The sequence below is a fragment of the Phoca vitulina genome, unplaced genomic scaffold, assembly GCF_004348235.1.
Source record: "Phoca vitulina isolate PV1807 unplaced genomic scaffold, GSC_HSeal_1.0 scaffold10, whole genome shotgun sequence".
NCBI lineage: Eukaryota > Metazoa > Chordata > Mammalia > Carnivora > Phocidae > Phoca > Phoca vitulina.
In genome coordinates, this window is record NW_022589713.1 from 19,953,858 (window position 1) to 19,976,721 (window position 22,864).

Below are 22,864 nucleotides of genomic sequence, written 5' to 3' on the forward strand. Positions count from 1 at the left end.
TTTGTTTTCTATAACATTCCTCTTATCTATAGTCTAGAAAACATATCAAAACAAGTAAAATTTGGCATTACATACTCCTAGAAACAACGTGCTTATTCAGGGACTACAAATTTCTTCCATAAGAGCCCAAGAAAATCAATTCAATAATCGTTCTTCTAAAACAGGTAACACTTCAGTCTCATTCTGGAACCCAACTATCTCCATAATTATCCAAAGGCTATCTGCAACTTCTCTATATAGTCTCAGATACAAATCTTCTTAGAGTCAGCCCAGAGATTTATTTAAAGCAACTAGGTATCTTTACCTTAGGTGTCTATTTTTAATTGTCTACTTATATTTTCCTGCTTGAAAGTCATTATTATTCCAAAAGGTACCAAAAAACATGGACAAAAGGAAATTGACTACTCTGTCTTCTGTAGTTATAACTACAAATGAAATTTACATTATTCCAAAATACTGAGCCCAGTTTTACCTAGCCTTAAAAGCTAATTTGAGTGAAACATTTAAAAATCAGCCAGACCAGTAGATAAATTAAATGTTTGTGCTAAGCCACTGTGAGCAACAGACCAATTCTGAAATATTCGATAATAAAAGTACTCTGGCCAGCAAACATAATCTTAAAAAGACACTTTGGTTTAAAAATTTACCTCTATGAACATGGCCAATTGTAACTGAAACTTCTCCCGTTCTTCAAAACCTCACACACTCAATTTAGGTTCTACTCATTAAACAAAAAAGTCTCAGCAAACTGTATACTTTCAGATCAAAAAACACCTCAGTGGTAAACTAGAAAAATATATTTTGGTTCCTTTCGGTTACATGACTTGGTTTAGGTCATGTAACAGCAAGAAATTAGGGTGTGGAGTATGCATAGTATGCTGGTCTGCATGTGTTTAAAAGATGACAGAGTTGAGTCATATAAACTCGCTAAACCAATAGAACCAGCTTATCAGAAGAGAGGAGCTTCCTACCTTTCTTCACAGTAGAATCAAATAATGGTTTTCCCCAGCAATGTTGCATTTTTTAAAAAGTCCACTGGATGCTGTTCAGAACATAAAATGAAGATGTCATCTCTTATATCAAATGTCCTTTAAAGAAGTGACTACAGTTGTGAAGCCATTTGGAAACAGTTAAAAGATCTATCTAATCTATCTATCTATATACACAATACAAAGGGCCCCCTTATTGTGGAGGAAAATATTAAAGTGGAAAGGCTAAATCATGTTGTAATGCTACATTCCTAATTTGTTGATTTGGACATTGCATCTGAGGTGTTTCTGAAAAATAAGTTTCCAGATTCTAAACCAAAAACTCCATTTACAGGAAAGATAGGGCCTAACAACGACTGCATTTGGAGATGTGAACTAGGGAGATAAGGGTTGGAAAGGAGACTTTTACGCTTTTTTTTAAACCATGTACATTAATAAACATAAAGGGACCATTCACATTAGGTTCCATCCAATAGTCACCTTGTGGGAATTCAATTCCAGGACTGTCAGCTTATTACTCAGGGGAAACCAAAACTAAATTTTATGTTAAATTCCCCAATTTTTAAGTGTGAACAATTCCTTTTTTTGTACTGTGTGGGCTGAACTGTATTCCTATTTGGTTGTACCCTGAACAGGGCACCTGGCCAAGATGTGGGAGGGGGCAGTGGTGAAATTTGGACTTTTCTACAAGGAAAAAGGCTGGTCGTGCGTTTGGGCAGGCGGTGAAGGGTAAGAGGTGCCTTTTCCTAATTCTCACAAGTTACACTGACAGTAGTGCCCCTGCTTCTTTGCAATCTCTGGAGTAGAAGACAGGATGGGAGCATTAAAGCTGGAGATAATTTATGTACCTGTATCTGTAAGGATGGCCTTTTTCTACCAACCCAAGTTGCTCATCTGCCAGCAATAGCAATGGATTAGTTAGCCTTCCTGTTTTTAGTGATATATCTGTGACACTGTCTTTAATTGTGCTACGTACCTGTGTTACTGTGTATAGTAAAAGATACATTGTATGTGTTCATACACATTCAGCTGAATCCTAAGTACCTATGACCAATTAATAGATACTGCAACAATAGCCTTTCATTACTGAACTTATATAAAGTTCTCAAATAACTTCTTCCAAGATTTTGGAGAAGTTATTTATAGAAGTGGGTTAGGCAGGGTTAAGTGTGTTATCTGTGTTCAAATTGATAGCTAAGTGTCTCCTCGTATGTAAAAGAAAATTTCTGTAAATCTGCTCTTCCCAGAACTCTCTACCTGTTTTTTTTAATATAAGACTTAATTTATTTTAGAGAGAGAGAAAGAGAGAACGAGAGCACAAGAGGGAGAGAATCTCAAGCAGAATCCCCGCTGAGCAGAGCCCAATGCAAGGCTTGAGCCCATGACCCTGAGCTTATGACCTGAGCCGAAACCAAGAGTTGGACACTCAACTGAGCCACCCAGGCTACCCCCAGAACCCTGAGTCTAAAACAAGCAGACAGATGGCAGTGTGTCCACCAAACAGAATGTTATCAGGCTGGGAATAAGGAAACCTGGTTTCTAATACAAGCCCTGCTACTCGCTAGCTATATAGATGTTTTTTAAGGTTGTTCTAATTCTTAAGAAAATTGCTTCAAGTAAAATTTGGGTTTATAAAAACAGTCATTGATGTAAGGGTTGGTTCAAGACTTTTAAAAAATCGATAAAAAGTTTAAGTACAAAATTCCGTAGTTCCCAGTGAGGTTTTTGTCCCAGTATAATAACAGCACACAATAGGTATTACTGGTTCATCAACTCCCTGGCATTTTGCAGCCCACCTGTGCATGCACAGGAGAGGGACTAAAGAAGGACTTGAGAAACTACAGGATACCTGAAAGAAGAAAAATGTGGCAACAGAAAAAGAAGAGTGATGACACCTTTTATATCTATGTGGAATACATTTTCTCTTGCCTGATTTAACAAATGTTAAAGTTCTACAGCCTGGTTTGCCTGCCTCACGTCCTGGATGCTGTTCAAGCTCTGTTTTGTTGAACAACCAGATGGCCAACTTGTGGAAGATTAGTAAATGCAGTGCTTGTTAAAATGGTCATGTGGGCTATCTGGGAACTCTCTAGTTATTATGAATCTAATTATGGCACAGAAATGTGCAATCTACTTCCAGTGCTACTCCATTCCTAGCTGCTTTCTCAAAATCCTTAACATAAGCTCAGTGGGGTTTGCTATAAATACAGTTCATGTCTGTGATACAAAAGATTAATTGCTTTTTTTTTAAACAAACCTCTTAAAAAAAAAAAAGGAAGACTGGGGGAAAAACAAAAAAAATGGAGAAAAAGAAAGCATCATCAAATGTTTGTTTAAATAAAAAGATGCTTACTACCTAGTCATATTTTAACACTTTGAAACTATTTTCTTCAACTTATATTCAAGTGATTTTACAGCAAAAAAGTAAGCACACGACTTTTATTTCTATTACACTGTCTACTAATAATCATTTCAATAAACAAAGGGAGACTGACAAAGATAATGAAATATGAACTAAAAGGCTTTAAAAGCGGATGTAATGAAAATGAAAAATTGTACATCAAAGTCTTAATTACATTTGCTAACTCCTGTTGCTTAGTGGGAGAAGCCAGGGCTGCCACCCAGTGGCAATGTCAGTCTTAAATGATTTTAAGATTTAAAGAACTAAATATTTAATATTAAAAAAAAAACCCAAACTAAAAACCTCAGGAATTAGACAACTTCAATTTTAACATCAGTAATATTGGTATATTAAATACTTATCTATAACATATTAAAGAACAGAAAACATTCATTTGCTTAGGCAGCACTGGGGAAATTTTTGAAAATACCATATGATTTCCTACTAAGTTATATGATTTTAGTAAGTATTTTAATTAAAATATTGAAGGTTACTTTGCTTAAATTTAAATTCCAGAATTAATAATGGGGGGGGCTCACAAAATACAGTTGTTTTCTTCTACAACCTGCAGAAGTAGATTCAATACTCCATAAAAGCCTCTCATCCATACACCCAAACTTCTGCTTAGTAAACAAAAACATAACAGAAACCCTCCAAAAAGTAAGATTTTAAAAATAACTTTCTCTAACCATTTGGCACATCCCATCTTTTCCTCAGGTATAATCCATTTTAGTGTCTTAGTCAACAAAACCCAAAGCTGAAAGGAGGAAATGAAAATAGTAGAAATACTATGCCTGATAATTACTGATGTTTAGAGGTGGGAGGGAAACCAAGTATCTCACTGCCTCCTATTTCCCCAATATCTGGCCACAGCTTTTTTCACACTGACACAGATATACCCCAATACAAGATGCTTTGGTAAAATAACACTAGGGGAAAAAGTAATATATAACACTAGAGCATCCATTTACAGTTTGAAAAGCTAAATATCTCAGAGACTGCTTTATTCTCTTGAATAACCAGAAAAGAAGCACCCCCCAAAAAATCTTAGAAATTTAGAGATTTTTGTTTCCAACAGCTGTAAATTAAAAGTGTACAAGATACGTTTTCAAACGTATGTCCTATTTGTTTTGCTTTACAATGAAGACAATGAATAAATTTTTTAAAATGGCAGACACAACATACTTGATATTTACAATGGCTTACAACAAATACCTGAAAATAATTTCTAATTTTCCATTTATTATTGCTATTTAGTCACAGAAAAAAACATTGTCCAAGAAATTTATTTTAGCATATGCCATATACTGATATAATAATTTTATATGAAGAGAAACCATTGCAGAAGTGACTAATATGGTGCCCGTACAAGGAAATAAAGAAAATAAACCAATAAATTCTTCCATGTAAAGACCTTTGATCTGCATTATTTTTTTCAAAATATAAAACCTTAATATTAGAAGCAAAGAGAAAAACAGCAAAGAAAACAATAAAACAGAAGACCAAGGATAAGGAACTGCTTTGTGCAGATGCTTTGCATACGTAGTATATATGTATGGGCTGAGTCATAATAAAAATACTTATGTATTATAGTCAATTCTCATGTAGGGTCAGAAAGCGATTTCCAATCAAACATGACTGGACTGACATTTTCTCAGTCTTTAATTACATGACGAATTATAGCTGTGAGGCAGTCACTTCTGGTCAGCATTATCATGACAAATGCTTGATAAGATACAGTTTTTCTCCTTGTTCACTTGTGAAAATTGGTGCCTTTTTGTAATGTTCTACAAGTTCTTCCATGGTGCTGAATTTACGCTGCCCAATGCAGTAGACAGTCTCTTTTAGTTGCACTTTAAAATGCTTGTTTTTCCCTTGTGCTTTTAGTGATACAGAGAAATCATTTGGCTAAAAGAGAAAAAAAACACATAGGGTAAACATTTTTTTTTTTTTTTTAAGATTTCATTCATTTATTTAGCAGAGAGAGATAGCGAGAGCAGGAACACAAGCAGGGGGAGTGGGAGAGGGAGAAGCAGGCTTCCCACCAAGCAGGGAGCCCGATGCAGGACTCGATCCCAGGACCCCGGGATCAAGACCCAAGCCGAAGGCAGACGCTTAACGACTGAGCCACCCAGGCGCCCCAGGGTAAACATTTTGAAAGACATCCATTTTATATTAGACTAATAACAGTAAGTGCTCAAATTTTAGCTAAGTACTAGGCACTATGCTAAATTATTTACATAGATTATCTCCTTTATACCTCCAACCAACCCCTTTCAGAGATGAGAAAATCCAGGCCAAGAGAAGCTAAATTCCTCAAAATCATCCATCTAGTTAACAAGAGAGCCAGAATTCAAACTCAAGCAGTCAGACTCCAAAGTCTCTTTTTTTTTTTTTTTAAAGATTTTATTTATTTATTTGACAGAGAGAGAGAGACAGCGAGAGAGGGAACACAAGCAGGGGGAGTGGGAGAGGGAGAAGCAGGCTTCCCACTGAGCAGGGAGCCCAATGAGGGGCTCGATCTCAGGACCCTGGGATCATGCCTGAGCCGAAGGCAGATGCTTAACAACTGAGCCACCCAGGCGCCCCAACTCCAGAGTCTCTTAAATAATATGCTCTAACACCCACAGCAAATCCTTTAGTTTAAAGTTTAACATCTGAAGCACAACAGCTATCTTCTCTCCTGCCAGACAACTGGAGAAACACATGAGAAAACATGAGCTAATGTGAGCTAATAGTAGCTATCTTACAGACTAGCTGAGACAATGTTCTGAATTCTCAAAGATGACAGACACTAATGAGAGGTCATAAACTCAAATGCCTATAAGGGTAAAAAGACATGTAAACAAGTGACAGTGTGGATAGAGAGAAGGAACAGTGCATGGCCAATCTAAAGGAGGTGGCCACTTAGCTGTGATTGTTGTCTTGTAGGAATAGGGGTAATGCTGGCAGGCCTTCCAATTTTAAAAGGAAGTCTGTCATCTGAATTTTTATAATAAATCTCTCAGTATTTAAATACTGGTAACAAATTCAAATGTTTAAAAAACATTGCTCAGGTCAAACACAATATGCCTGTTTGAGACCTTTACTTTAAAAATTCTACTGCTAAAAATAATGGTGTATTTTGGATAATATCTATGCTCAATTACCCACCACAAGAAAATACAGTGTTCTGTAATGAAGCTACTTTCTTAGGTTTTTTGTTTTGTTTTGTTTTAAGCTAATACTTTTCTGAACAGTCTAAAAAAGTCTCCTTTTATATAATTACTGACAAAGTTTCAAACAGTGGGCTTCTTGGAAACATCCTATACCTATGGTTACTCTTACCACCTGCTCTGAGGTCACTCACTTCCTAACCCCTCTTGCCCATTGCTTGTCCTGGAAAGCAGGGTTAAGTCAGGCATCTAACAGAAAACAAATCCCACCACTCTTCCCTATCATCGATCATGCTCTTCCTTAGGGGGTATGTATAGGCCCCATTTCCTGAACTTCATATCAAGCAGTTCAATTAGCCTTGGTTTCTCCTTCTCTACTTTCTTCCCTCCCTCTTATAAACATATATACACCATATGCATGTGCACACACACACACACCAAACAGATAGGTTTTCTTCCGACTTTCAACCTTTTACACAATCACACGTTCACTTTTGTACAACTCATACACAGAAACAAAACCAGTACTAATGTTTTGAAAAGTGGAAAAGTAGTGGTATCCTTTTAAAAGGAAAAATAAAGACCATTTTAAAGGGAAATAAATATCATCAAATTCTAATATCCTAAACATTAACCAAAAGAGCCCATATAATTATTATTCAATTTTATGGTTTTATACTTTTACTGTTTTACTAGTATTGGAAAAAATGTATCTTTTATTGCAAATGCATTTCAAATACAGTGAGTATTAAAATAGGTTTTTGAGGTAAATAATTTAAGGGTTTCCAACTTCCAAACAACCAATCTATGAAGAAAGTTAAAACTTAATTTTTTTTAATTTAGGGATTTCCTTTACTAAGCATGACAGCACATCCAATATGCAATTTAAGAAATGTTTTCCCAGGTGTGCCTGGGTGGCTCAGTCAGTTAAGCATCCGACTTACGATTTCATCTCAGGTCATGACCTCGTCTCAGGTCATGATCTCAGGGTTGTGATATCAAGCCCCACATTATGCTCTGCACTGAGCATGAAGCCTGCTTGAGATTCTCTCTCTCTCTCCCTCTGCCCTTCCCCCCACTCATGCTCTCTCTCTCTCTCTCTCTCTCTCTCTCTCTTTTTCTCAAAAAAAAGTATTTTCCCAGTTTAGTTCATTGTGTTGTTTTACTCTGAAGAAGCCATGGTTCAGTTTTCTCCATTTTTCAGTTTAACGCAAGAGAAGATATTTCAGAAAGGCAAGACAAACAGAATTAAACAAGGCCAAATAATCCAGTGTAGTTATCACTGCTAGGGCTATATTTTATCCAAAATAAATACAACTGTGAAGAACACTGATTTTAGGTTCAGAACATCTAAATTTATGTCCCAACTTATCACCTGGTTAATTTTAGGGAAGAAACTTAACCCTTCCAATCTTCTATTTATTTTTTTTAATACTCAGAGCTCTATTTCCATTTATTTGAAAACCAACTTACCGAAGATTCACTATCACGAATGAGGAAATCACCTTCATGCCCTCTTTCATTTAATGCCATTTCTGCTTGATGCCTGGTGACTTTCCCATAATACCATGGATTGCCAGCAAACTTTCCAGTGAGTGAAGGCCTAATGTAATCACACTGCGGAGGTGATGGTTCCAAACCTGAGGTTAATGGATTATTCTGCATAATGGTAACATAGTTTTTTGGCACCAGACCAACCATTCCATTGATCTTCCTGCATTTCCACCATTCAGGGTCATTTTCAGGCTTTTCAATAACATCCATTACATCTCCTTTCTCAAAATTAAGTTCTTCATCATTGGACGAACTGAATGGGTAAAGAGCCTGTACCACATGCAACACTTGCCCAGTATTCAGGTTATTGACAACTGCTGCTAATTTCTCTGACAGAGAACCCACATGGTCACCCAAAGGACTGTCACCTTCCTCAGTTACATAGTTTGAAGGGAACCATCCAACTTGTCCATTGTAGCTACCCCGCCACCACCCATCACTGCATTTCTCCATGACGATCACCTTTGTCCCTTTTATCAATGATAATTCATCCTCTCTCTCTGCCATGTAGTTAAATTTCACATAAGCAGGCATGTTGAGGTCATAGAGACGTTCCCCTGGGTCAACAAAGCTATCATCAGCAGGAGATGCAGAATCTGGCACACTATGTTTTCTTTTCACTTTTCCAATGCCTGTTCACATAAAAAAAGAGTAATAAGAAGAGAATATAAGATAATGAAAACCAAAAAACCCAATTTATTCATTCTTTAAAAAGGATCTTCACCTCTGTAGCTCTTTCAGCCTTTAAACTTAATAGATAACAAATTTCTTTTTTTCCTTTATTTTACATCTTCATGACTTATTTTATAATTGGAAGTTGTACCTTTTGACTTCCTTCACAAATTCTTTTCATAACCAAACATGTAAATGCAGTTATTAAATGACAGTTTACCTTCTCACTTTTCTCTCAAAGGTGCTGAAATAATTGTATAACATAATGACAGTTTTCCTAAATTTAAAAAAATTTCTTCCAAATGTAAATATAGATTATTTCTCTCATATCCACAATCTAAGTACATATTCTTGTCTTACTTTTATCAACCTAATTTTGCAATTAGCTGTATGGAAATAGAACAATAAATTACAACTTGATATGTAATATAAGATTGTAGTTATGTCTGGGTAATCCTTCCATTTGCTTTCTTAGTTCCCAGGTCCATGTTGCTCTATTTTCCTCATTATGTTTATTTTAAAATAATACATTATTTCCTTGTTTGTATACCCTCACCCTGTTCACATGCAAGCTACAGAAGAGCAGGGATTTTTGTTTACTTTGTTCACAGATATAACACCAAAGATCTCAGACAGTGCTTAGTATACAGTAGATGCTTAATATATATTTGTTGAAAGAAATGAGAAAAGCACCACATGGTACTACCATCATAAATGTATGCTACGTCAATTTTTGTCATGTGTTTTCACTACTGATCATTTCTTAGCACATGATTTTGTGTTCTGCTTTTACTGAGAAAACAGAGGCATTCCTAGATAAAACTTCTTGTACCTTCCCACAATCTCAAAACTTTCTTATTACCCTCACTCTTTTTCTTCATGCAAGTTTCCAATCTCTGATCCTCCTGGGTTTTTAAATATCACCTTTCCTGCCTCTTTTGGGACTCTTGGCCATCCTTGTTTCCCTCCTACTCAGTCCCTTCTACTGTCTAAAATCATACTCACAGATCACTTCTATTCCAAAATAAAGTTACTTCAATTCTGCTACTCCTTTTGAATTACACCATTCTTTAAAAAGCTGCCTCTTTTTTTCCTTCAACTTCTTCACCATTCATTCACTCCTAACTCCTTATGATCTGGTCCTTTAATCTCTACCATTCTACCAAACTACTCAATTAAACCATTCTTATAAAAACTGTGTCATCTCTTTACTGCCAAATCAGTACTTTTAGAGCCCTCATTCTTTTTAAACTCTCTATGCAGCAACCAAGATCATAGATTATTCTATTGTTTTCTCCTTTAACTCCCTTGAGAGTCTCCTGTCTTACCTTTTTAGATATTCTTGTGTATCTCTGTCTGGGCTTCTCTAAACCTTGTTACAAAATTGTATTGTACTTATTTTCTTGCCTTCCTTAATATGAGAGTGAGTTTCCTGGCAGAAAATTGGATCTTAATACCTTTCTTATCTCCAGCGCCCACACAATAGGAACAAGTGAATGTTTGCTGAATGAAAAAGTGAATAGATTCCTCAGTTGAAAGTGTTTCCCAAGATATGATGCCTGGACTTCCTTTCTACTTCAAGGATATCTTATACTTTTATTTTCTGTAACTTCTGTATAGAAGGTTCCAAGGTCTCTTTGCAGGTCTAAGCTCTTTCTGGAATTCAAGCACTACAATTCCAACTGTCACTAGACATCTACAGATTGTACTATTAGCACCTCAAATACAACACTCATGTTCAAATAAAAATAACCTCTCCCATGCCCATAAATCAATTCCCTGCCTCCCAACTTCCTTACTAGTGGTTAATGATATCCTGAAAAATCCCCACATCAGGGATTTCTGGCAGAGTAGGGAATTCTAGGGCTCCATCCATCCAAAAAAAAACAATTAATATGAGCTGGCAGATAATGTCAGAATCAACTTTTACAGAACTCTGGAATCTAATAAAAAAAAACAACCTTACAAAAACTAGGGCAAGGATTAGTGGGAAAAGAAGTTGCTGCTTTGTAGTAAGAGAATGCTGTGGCATTTTAAATTGCCTGTCTACCATCTCTTACATCCCAAATCAGTAGTGGCTTTGAGGACAGCAACTGGCACTCCTAATGCCAGAGAAAGCAACACAGATCTTATTCTCAAAGAATTGTGATGCTGGGTTTCACAACCTATCTGGCAGCCACGTGAAGGATTGGCACAAAGGCTTGCCTTGGTTTCACTGGACCTGGAACATTCTCATTCTTTTACTGAAATCATTTAATTGATGCAGCAGCCTGGGGCAAGGGACAACAACTGGGACAAGGAACAGACAGAATGAAAACGCTGGAAAGGAAAAGACAGAACACCCAACTTCAGAGGCCACACATGACAAAGAATACAGACTTTACAAAAATAGCTTAGAAAACTCACTAAACAAGCAAACAACAACCTATAATAAAAAGCAACAAACCCTAGGAAGGGGGCAGAATCTGATGATAGAAGAAAAAACTGTCAACCAAGAATTCTATACCCAGCAAAACTGTCCTTCAAAACCAAAGGAAAAATTAAGACACTCCTAAACAAAAACTGAAGGAGCAAGAAATGCTAAAGAAAGTTCTCCATGCTAAAATGAAAAGACATGGGAGCCTGGGTGGCTCAGTTGGTTAAGCAACTGCCTTCGGCTCAGGTCATGACCCTGTAGTCCCAGGATCGAGTCCCACATCGGGCTCCCTGTTCAGCAGGGAGTCTGCTTCTCTCTCTGCCCCCTTCCCCCTCTCATGCTCTCTCTCTCTCTCTCATTCTCACTCTCTCGAATAAATAAAATCTTTAAAAAAAATAAATAAAATAAAATGAAAAGACACTAAACAGTAACTTGAAGCCATATGAAGAAATAAAGAACAATAGTAAAGGTAGCTTCATTCATAAATATAAGAGCCAGTAATATTACATTTTTGGCTTATAAATCCTTTTTTCCTATATGATTTAAGATACAAACGTATAAAACAGTAATTTTAAATCTAGGTTAATGGGCATACAATGTATAAAGATGGAATTCTAGGGGGAGCCTGGGTGGTGCAGTTGGTTAAGCATCACCCTTGTTCAACATCAGCTGGCAACATGTGCATCAGGCAACTCAAGATTTTTGCCACTCTGTACATGTCCACAAAAGCACCACAATTATCAATTTGGGCTTAGAAATAAATTTTAGCAAGTAGGCAAATTCACAAATATGGAACCTGCAAAAAATAGGGATCATCTAAACATTTTTTTTTTTAAGATTTTATTTATTTATGTGACAGAGAGAGAGAGATAGCGAGAGCAGGAACACAAGTAGGGGGAGTGGGAGAAGGAGAAGCAGGCTTCCCGCTGAGCAGGGAGCCCGATGCAGGGCTCGATCCCAGGACCCTGGGATCATGACCTAAGCCAAAGGCAGACGCTTAACGACTGAGCCACCCAGGTGCCCCCAAAATAGGGATCATCTATACTAACAAACAATATAGCAGCATATTCATAGGAATGTATATCATGACAAAGGGATATTTGTCCTGGGAATGGAAGAGTAGTTCATCTATTCAACAATATGAAAATCAATATTATATACCACATTAATATAAGGAAGGAAAAAAACACACGTGACCATTTCAAATGATGTAGAAAAGCATTGGATAAAATCTAACATCCTTTCATGATAAAAAGTATCAGCCAACTAGGAATACAAGGGAATTTCCTCAACATCATAAAGGGCATTTATTTAAAAAAAAAAAAAAAAGTTACCATCACACTCAATAGTAAAAGACTGAAAGCTAAGATCAGGAATAAGACATGGATACCCTTTCAGCCGCTTCTATTCAACAGTGTACTGGAAGTGCTAGCCAGGGCAAGTAAGCAAGAAAAAGAAATAAAAGAGATCCAAACAAGAAAGGAAGAAGTAAAATAATCTTTATTTGCAGATGACATGATCATATATACAGAAAATCCTAAAAAAACCCACACCAAAAGAATGTTAGAGGAAACAAATTTATCAAGGTTGCAAGATACAAAATCAACACACAAAAAACAGTTGCATTTCTATACACTAGCAGTGAACAATTTGAAGAGGAAATTGAGAAAACAATTCCATTTATAATAGCATTAATAATAAAATACACAGGTTAAGTTTTTTAATCAAGGAGGTACAAGACCAGTATACTGAACACTACAAAATATTGCTGAAATTAAAGTATACCTAAATAAATGAAAAGACATTGTGTTTATGGATTTGAGGGTTCAATATTTTTAGATGGCAATACTACCCAAAGTGATCCATAGATTCCATGTAATCCTTATCAAAGTTCCAATACTCCTTTTTTGCAGAAATGGAAATGCTGATTCTAAAATTCATATGGAATTGCAAGGCACACCAAATAACCAAAACAATCCTACGAAATGAAAACAATGGGGCACCTGGGTGGCTTAGTTGGTTAAGCAATGACTCTCGATTTCAGCTAGGGCACAATCTTAGGGTTGTGAGATCGAGCCTCGTGTTGGGCTCCATACTGGGCATGGAGCCTGCTTAAGATTCTCTCGCTCTCTCCCTCTCCCTTTGCCCCCAACCCCCGAAAATGAAAAAATGAAAACAAAACTGGAGGATTCACACTTCCCAATTTCAAAACTCACTTCTAAGCCACAAAGTAATCAAAACAGTATGGTACTAGCACAAAAGGACAGACATATAGACCAAAAGAATAGAGCTGAGAGTCCTGAGATAAACTCATACATCCACGGTCCATTGATTTCAACAAGGGTGCCAAGACCATTTAATGGAGGAAACAACAGGCTCTTCAACAAATGGTGCTGGAAGAAATGGATATCCATGTACAAAAGAATGAAGCTATACTCCTACCTCGCATGACAAAAAAAAATTAACTCAAAATGGATCAATTACTCAAATGTAAGAGTTAAAATTTTAAAACTATCAGGGAAAATCTTTATGACCTGGGAGTTAGCAATGAATTCTTGTGACCCCTAAAGCACAAGCAATAATAATTTAAAAAAGATTACAGTCTAAGGTCTATATCCAGAACATATAAAGAACTCTTAGAACCCAGAAGCAAAAAGAACCTACTTTAACAACAGGCAAAGGACTTGAACAAACATTTCCCCAACAAAGATATACAAATGCCCCCAAAACACATGAAAAGATGTTCACCATCTTTGTTAAAATGCAAATCAAAACACAATGAAATACCACTTTACACCTATCAGGATATCTATAACAAAACAAAACCAAACAAAAAAAAAAGAAAATAACAAGTGTTGATGGGGATATGGATAAAACTGGAACCCTTCCTACCCTGTTGACTAAAATGTAAAATGGTACAACTGCTGTGGAAAACAATTTAATGGTCCCTTCAAAATGTTAAAAAACGTAATTACCACATGATCCATTAATTCCACTCCTAGGTATATACTCAAAAGAACCAAAAATACATATTCAAACACTTGTACACAAATGTTCATAGCTTCACTATACACAGTAACAAAAAGGTAGAAACAACCCAAATGCCCATCAACAGACTAATGGATAAACAAAATGTGGTATATATATATCCATATAATGGAGTATTATTCAGCCATAAAAGGGATGAAGTACTGACACATGCTACAACATAGATGAACCTCAAAAACAGGATGCCAACTGAAAGAAACCTGACACAAGAGATCACATATTGTATAATTCCATTTACATGAAATAGCCAGAATAGGTAAATTCATATATACAGAGAGCAGATTAGCAATTGCCAGGGGATGAAGGGAGGGTATAATGGGGAGTGACTGCTTAATTGGAATAGGGTTTTCTTGGGTGATGAAAATGGTTTGGAATTAGACAGATGTGATGGTTGCACAACACTGTTAGTATACTAAATACCACTGAAATGTACACTTTAAAATGATTTTGTTATATGAATTTTACCTCATAAAAATTTTTTCTTAAAAGATTCCCACATAAAATCCGTACTTCCTTTCTGCCAACACTTTCCATTCCCACTATTCCCATGCTATTTCAGGCCCATTTTGTTGTGTTTGAGTCTTCAATAACCCTCTAAACTAGTTTCCTTACTAATCCAATCCATCCCACTCCAACCCATCATCCATAAATACAGTTGCAATCACATGACATTATTGCTCAGAAGTCAACAGTGGCTCTTTATTGACTATCAAATTAAGAGAAATACTCTTCCTAGAATCTATAGCCCTCTCCAGAATGTCCTCACTCTTCCTTTCTAGGCTTATGGTATAGAGTACTGAAAAGAGCAAAGACTTTGTAATTTTTTTTTAAAAGATTTTATTTATTTGACAGAGAGAGAGAGCACACACAAGGAGGGGGAGCGGCAGGCAGAGGGAGAAGCAGGCTCCCCGCTGAGCAGGGAGCACGATGCAGGACTTGATCCCAGGACCCCAGGATCACAACTCAAGCCAAAGGCAGACGCTTAACCGAATGAGCCGCCCAGGCGTCCCAAAAAACAGCATAGACTTTGAATGAGCCTTTGGGTTCAAATCCCAGCTATACCACTTACTGTGGAAACCTGAGCAAACTATTTCACTTTTCTGAGCTTAGAAATGGAGAAAACACCACTTACTGTCACAGTGTTATAAGAAGTAAATAAATTTTTAAAAAGTGAATAATGTAAAATAATAGCATATTACATATAGTAATTGTTAAATAAAATATTCTTTCCGTAATAACCTGCAATGAAACTATCCTAAATCTCAATAAAAATGGGCCACTTAAAAACCCAGGAATAAATAATATTTCAACCTTCAGTATTTCGTTTGCCTTGTTTGCTAGTTTCTTTCCAAAACCTATTAAAACTTCTGCCTATTGGGGTACCTGGGTGGCTTGGTTGGGTAAGCATCTGCCTTAGGCTCAGGTCATGGGATCCCCGGGTCCTGGGATTGACCCCCCGCATCAGGCTCCCTGCTCAAAAGGGAGCCTGCTTCTCCCTCTCCCTCCCCTCTATTGCTCCCCCTGCTTGTGTTCTCTCTGTCACATACATACATACATAAAATCTAAAAAAAAAAAACAAAAAAAACTTTTCCTATCAAAAATCTACCCATTCAAGAAGCGCCACTTCAAATAACAATTTTATTTTATTCACTTCCCATTTTGTGTTTTCCAACATCCTTCATTTCCCACCATCATCTCCCAATAATGTAAGCTCTCCTTTTTAAAGCACTCTAGTACTTTGTACTTGTGAGGTACTTGTATTGTAACATTTCTTGTGTTTGTCTTTTAAGCTTATCTACTATAGCCAGCAGCTTCCAGAAAGGAAGAGCATTCCATGTCTCACTGATCTTTTTCATTTCCTATACTATTTAGAACTGTGCATATACCAGATGCTCAATAAATGTTAGGTTGATTAAAACTGAAGAGTGATATAAGCAAATACAAATTTAAACTTGAAGCTAACGGCTAGTTCCAAAATGGTTTTTTTTTAATTCTGAAAAAGATGCCTAAGACTAATTATATATTGTCAAAAAAAAGAATGAAGAATTTTTGGACAGACCCACCCATTAAACTTCCAAGTGGAAAAACACCAAAAACAACCTATTTTAATTGCAGAGGCCAGAAATATTTCAGGGAAAAAAACAAAAGCTTAGAATATTTGTTTCCTATGCAGCACAAAGCCCTCTGTGATCTCATGAGCATTTCTTTAACCTCATACTAATGCTAAGACATATAAGCTCCTCAGTACCCCAAAGCCCCAGATCTTTTCAAGACTCTGAGTCTTTGCCTATGACGTTTTTTTTTTTCACCTCAAACACATGCCCCCTCATTCTTCAAGACTCAAACAAGGTATCTTCTTCTCACTGGAGATTTCCCTCTCTCCCCAAACAGAACGGATGTATTTCTCTTTTGTGCCATTACTATTCTTTGTAAATATTTTTAATGTACTGTTTGATCCTCTGTATACCAATATTTACTTCTTTGAGAACAAACACGTGTTTAATCACTGCTCCATCCCCAATGCCTAGCCCATATTAAGTGTTCCATTAGTGTTTATCATGTGACTGACTGACAAATACATGCATAATCAATAGGCTGCTTTTCTCTCCCCTACTTACAATTCTTTGAGAAGAACCTGTTTATTGCCCTTTTGTCTCTACTGCTAAAAAATGGTCTTTCCAATTTCCTGGTACCAATGAGAGAATCCATGGAAAAGTACTTTACAAAATTATGCAAATGTAAAATATCAGTATCTCTTAATTTCTCAATCAGCAACAATGAGATCATCCACAACAAGCAGGCGCCCCCCCACCCAGATCAAGGTATTAACTTTTCTAAATTCTTCTCAACTTCATAGTTAGTTCACAATCCTCCTAATCTTAGTCCCCCTTGCATCAAATCTTTCTAATCCATTGCTTATCTGATTCTAATTCTTTCTCTACTCTTTAGTTGTAATGGGTACACTAGGAAAACTCTAACAAAATTTTAGTCCTGCTACTTACTGGTTCATCTGATCTTCGTTGAGTTATTTAATCTTCATTTTAACTCCAGTTTTCAGGTTTGTGAAATGGTGGTGTGTAGAAGTACCTACCTTCCAACATTTGTTTAAAGAAGTTTATACGTAAAGTCCCCAGCACAGTACATAGCACAGAGCAGGCACTCTGTTAATCAATGGTAGTTATTACTCCTAGTGCTTCTGGCATTTAATTTTTCAAAAACACTTAAAATCTTTATTATTCCATTTTATAGCTAGACTTGGCCAGGGTTGGGAGGGAATGCTCAGGTCTGAGCACTGAAGATGTGCTCATTCAACAATGAGGTAGTCATTTTTATCATTAGCTTTGTTCAAAGAAAAACCAAGTGTTAGTATAGCTTCCAATCTGCCCCTCACCCCTACCCACTGATCTTATTTCTCTCCTCCTATAGCACTGTTTCTTGACCAAAACAATGTATTATTAACTCCTCCAAGTTTTTAAGAATCTGTTTAAGCATTGTGAATATTCCACTCACATGACAGTTGTCTTTTTCCTAAGGCAAATCTTTTTACACATAACTACTTTTATATAACCTGGTTTCCAAATCCTTGATATGCTGGATGCCAGTATTTGGAAGCATCCAAGTTTCTCAATACCACTGTTAAGGTATACCTATCCAAAGTGGATAAACTATGTCATGTCTCATTTGGCCAGCACACACAAAAAGTAGCTATTTGCATCCTTTCACTTGAACGACATAGATCTATCATGCACTGCATTGAAATTCTTTAGCACCCACAATATCATAGCAGTCTTTCTTTTGTTTAATTTTTAGAGCAGGGAGAAGGGCAGAGGGAGAGGGAGAGAGAATCTTAAGCAGGCTCCACACCTAGTGTGGAGCCCAATGCAGGGTCAATCCCACGACCCCGAGATCATGACCTCATAGCAGCTCTTACTCATATAAAATCCTGCCAGGCCAGGTTCTCAGTAATCTTTTCAATTCCCTTTAAAAACTTAATGTAGAGGGGCGCCTGGGTGGCTCAGTCGTTAAGCACCTGCCTTCGGCTCAGGTCATGATCCCAGGGTCCTGGGATCAAGCCCCACAACAGGCTCCCTGCTCTGTGGGAAGCCTGCTTCTCCCTCTCTCACTCCCCCTGCATGTGTTCCCTCTCTTGCTGTGTCTCTCTCTGTCAAATAAATAAATAAAATCTTTAAAAAAAAAAAAAACCTTAATGTAGAATTTTACATTATAACGTCTGTCCCTATTCACCTTATTTATTTCTATCTCAGTTTTTACCTTTCAAATATATATCTGAACTAAATTTATTAGTTATTCTTTTGGCCTCAGTCTTCTTTTCTTTAAGCATGTCATCTTCCCTCCATCTAAATCACTGACTAAATAAATGTTCAACAGAATGAGGCCAAAGAAAGTATTACTGATTCTAATTCTTTAAGGAACTGTAGTTCTGGTTTTTACATTCCTACTTCTTCAAAACCAGCTTCTCCCTCATGGATTTTCCCTTGATTTCTATCACATGTAAGACTTATCAGTTGTTTTACCAGGACTGTAAGACTTTTAGAGTTGGAAGGGACATTCCATGATCATCTAGTCTTGCCCAACTCTCCTTCACAAATAATAAGAAATCAGGAAAGTTTAGTTATATACCCCTTGCCACATGGTTAAATAAGTGGTACATCTGGGAGCAAAACTAGGGAATTCTAAATACAAATATATGGTATTCTTTCCATTACAAGTTTTTATTTAAATTTTTGTATTTTTATCTGTTCATTTCATCTACATGAAATAAGATAAATTATTATTTTTTATTATTCTCTGTTTTATCTAAAATACTGTACCCTCTTTGTTTACTCTAGCCACCACACAAGGAGCACATTTACTGTATCTTCTACTGCAAAGCAAAATAAATACAAATTTTGGGTTGCTGCAGGTAACGAAAAAAGGAGTATCTTGGTTGCAAATCTCAAACCCTGACCCTCAGGTCTACAAATGTATGTAAGATTATCGACTTTCTGAGACAACAGAGAGAATGATAATTTTATCACTGTACTGATGGTATATAATGAATCACTGTATCAATGATTCTTTTTACACCATTTCTGGTTGATTTATGGTCACTTATGACCACCAAGTGACCATCACTTATGACCAAACCAAGATATGAAATCCACTGTATTAATATTAAATAACAACCTCCATCTACCTCCTCACCATGTAAATTCTATGCAAGTTAGTCTTAGTTTTTCATTCTATGATTTTTGTCTGGCTTGCAGTAGGTTCTCAAGAAAAATATGTTGATAAAACAAATGAATAAATTAATAACTTTCCAAAAGGAAAACTAACCCAAAAAGTGGATCTAAAAATGTATTAACTTTCCAAAAAGTAAACAAAAGAGAGATATTCCAGGATTCACTTGGCCACCAAAGTTAACTAAAGAAACAAATGAATCTTAATATTACAATTACATATTCTTTCTCAACAAAGTACTTGCTCCTTTTCCATTCTGACTGAAAATGAAATCTCAACAGGTTACTCTTTGTTTCCTTAGATTCCTTATGCATGAGACTTCTACAACAACTCCTCTATTCATTCTTCTAGAAACACCAAACAAATGTTCAAAGAGATCAAATCAAGTTCATTATCATAAGATCATAAAAAGGCCATTAGCAAATATACACATTAGGCTCTGGTAAGTTAGTATCAGTATTACATTATGACCTGGACTCAAAACAATCCCAATAATTCACTAGTTTCTTTCAGTGCTTTCATTTTCTTTGTATGCAGCTGCTCTCAAGACTCATTTCAAAATATCAAATCTCACAATTACCAAAAGAGCCATTTCTAGCAATCCTACATTGATTAAATCAAAACATTCTCTTTACTGCTTTATTAAATGTTATCGTCTATATTGTTCCTCTAAAATCTAAGTAAAAAGTACTAAAACAATGTTAATTTAAATACTGAGGATGAAGGAACTTGGCTCACCTAATACTTTCTTTCCTCATATTTTTAATGTTATAATTTAATTCACTTCAAACGTCTATGCTAAGTTCAAAGTTACCAAATTAAAACTGCAAACTCATTTATATCCTTTTTCTCTTTATTTTTAAACACTGATACTAAAACATTTTAAAACCATATTACTTATCAAGTCAAAACTAATATTATTTGAAGTATCACCAATCATTTAACTTATGTTTCATAAACAGTATAAAGCACCAGTCTATTATATAAACATACCAGGTTCCATACAGTTTTTCTTTAAATTCTTTAAAGTGAAAAATCGAATTCAAAAACTACAAGAAAACTATGGATTTAATAAACAAATGAACTTACTGAAAAAATCTTTAAAGACGTTTAACCAATCCATTTTGAATAAAAATCCCGTGTTCTCTTTTGTCAGTTTGTTAACACAGCTCAGGATAATTCTCAGTGAGCTTCCTGGTCTGTTCTGCAACACTGAAACTCCCCACACCCAATCCATGTGACTTGGCCTACACCCAGGCAATAGAAAGTTTTTCTGAGGCTTCTCTCTTTCTAAAACTTTCCCCCCACTGAACTATAACAGAACCTGTAAAACAAGTATATCATCATGGCCACAAATGTTACCTTATTATTCAAACTTATTTTGGAAGACGTTTTAAACCATATATTTTCAATAGTTGAAAATATATTCATACATTCACTCTCTCCTTTGTTTTCTCCTTTTCTTTCTTATTTTTCAAACAATGTCTCCACCAGCACAATCATTGTGAAACAAATCCATTAACCACATAGGACATTTAAGTTATCAAAAAGGGGTTCAGAAATTCTGAGAAAAAGAAGGCTATCTGATACAAAAGCTGGAATTACATCATTATATAGGAGAACTAAAAGATCATTAACTTAAAACAATGTTTTCAAGTATCCTGCAATATAGGCAGCAATAACTATAATATAGTAATAAAGTTAACAGAGATATTCTAGGACTTAAATGGATATAGTCTTTCCAAAATCGTCTCAATAATATCAGAAAATAGTATGGAAGGTTTCCCAGGCGTATTAACAAATAATAAAAATTCTATCCAGTTGGGCTTTTTAAGTTTATATGCAGTAATATCTAAAACTGGGATATATTTCCATTTTGCTCTATGATATTACGTTTTTCATGATCTTCTGTTTAAACATTTGCTCTAGTCCCAGGAAACTAGTATCCTTTTAAAAAGGAACAAAAAAGTCTACCTAGGGTAGCCCTAATCCTTTTTGTGCCTTCATCACTATGAGGCATAGTTCCTTCATAGAAGTTACCTTAATTTTCCCTAATATCTCTGATCTACATGCTTTAAATAAGTGTCCAATATTTACAAAATCAGAAGTTCCTGGCTCTAACTATGGTCTCTTCAGCTTGTCAAGGATAATCTCTTTCTGATTTGTCCTTCACTTAAAAACTAATAATAATGGTCTTATTTGCTAATTATTAAAATCTTAATAAAAGGTAACCTCAAATACAGCAGTTAAAACTCATGGTGAAAATCCAGATTAATAACTCCCTTTATTAAACTACCTTTAGAATACTAGAAATGTTATTCACTCACAAACCAATATTAAAATATTTTATATTTGAGTCGTACTATATTTTGGTTTTGGCTATTTTACAGTGTTAAAAATAAAAGATTTGTCATCTATTGCTGGTATCTGAAAGAACACTCTAGAATAACAATAATGCTGAATAAAAAATAAAGCTAATATAAAGCAGTTGGTCAATAATATTTCATATTTGTCAATCATGCCACATTACTCCCAAACTATTTCTGCAAAGAGAAATTTTACTTTCTCATCCACATATATACAAAGAACCATTAAGTAACAGCATGTTTGCCTGAATACCAAAAATGAAATTCTGTCCCTCCTATTCCTTCCTGTCAGCCAAGTAGGAGTTTAATTAAAAGAAAAAAGAAAGAGGCCAGTCCTCATCTGTGCATATTTCCTTCCTATCAGCTCAGCCAAGCCCACTGTGAAGCGGGTTCCATTATCTCTGGCCCTAATGGAGAGCTAGTAAAAACAAACAAACTTTACAGTTAGAGGAAGAAAAAGGGGGAAAAAAGAAAAACAAAATAAGAAATCAGCTTTGTAGATGGTAATCTACAGTAATAATCCACAATTTAAAACTCTCTTATCAAATGCAAAAACAAAATGATGGTTTGTTTTTAAAAGCAAAATTCAAAATGTAAGCTATTAAAGGTTAAAATACAGCAATGTGCCATGTTAAAAAAAACTGCCTTAATGCCAAGGAGGCAATTCTGAATCTCCCTCATTTATCCCGGTCTCAATTAGATGCAGAATTTACCTAAACCCCAACAGGCACTCACAGTTCAAGGGGTCCCGGCTAGAGGATCAGATTCAGTCCGCTCATGGGCACCACCCTGGTCTGGCCCTTGAACACCAGCTAGATTTATAGAAACTGCCCACTAACACTTATGGCCTTTACTGCTCTTCTGACTTGGCTGAATCCCTGCTATGAGCAAACCTACCTGGCCTAGCTGAAATTCTAGTCTTGGCCTTTTCTAGTCAATTCTGCCCAATGCTGCCAAAATTCTATACAAAGAACCAAGCTCTAGCATCCATTTAAAAGAAAGTATTATTGGTGTTTTAATAC

At 35.9% G+C, this 22,864-nt stretch overlaps 1 protein-coding gene across 3 annotated transcripts in view; it reads right to left on the reverse strand.

Moving 5' to 3' along the window:
• Positions 1-2,424: 2,424 nt before the first annotated feature.
• NCK1 (NCK adaptor protein 1) overlaps positions 2,425-22,864 on the reverse strand; it is a 76,318-nt gene continuing 55,878 nt past the window's right edge. Inside the window, exons 1-3 of one of the 3 annotated variants that reach the window (XM_032408637.1) lie at positions 20,566-22,864; positions 8,019-8,731; positions 4,362-5,298 (exon numbers count right to left, since the gene is read on the reverse strand). In XM_032408637.1, the coding sequence (XP_032264528.1) occupies positions 5,104-5,298; positions 8,019-8,731; positions 20,566-20,713 (1,056 nt within the window). In that variant the 5' untranslated portion in view covers positions 20,714-22,864 and the 3' untranslated portion in view covers positions 4,362-5,103. Of the gene's footprint in view, positions 5,299-8,018; positions 8,732-20,565 lie in introns of all 3 variants that reach the window. The other 2 variants (XM_032408635.1, XM_032408636.1) reach the window with 2 other exon arrangements.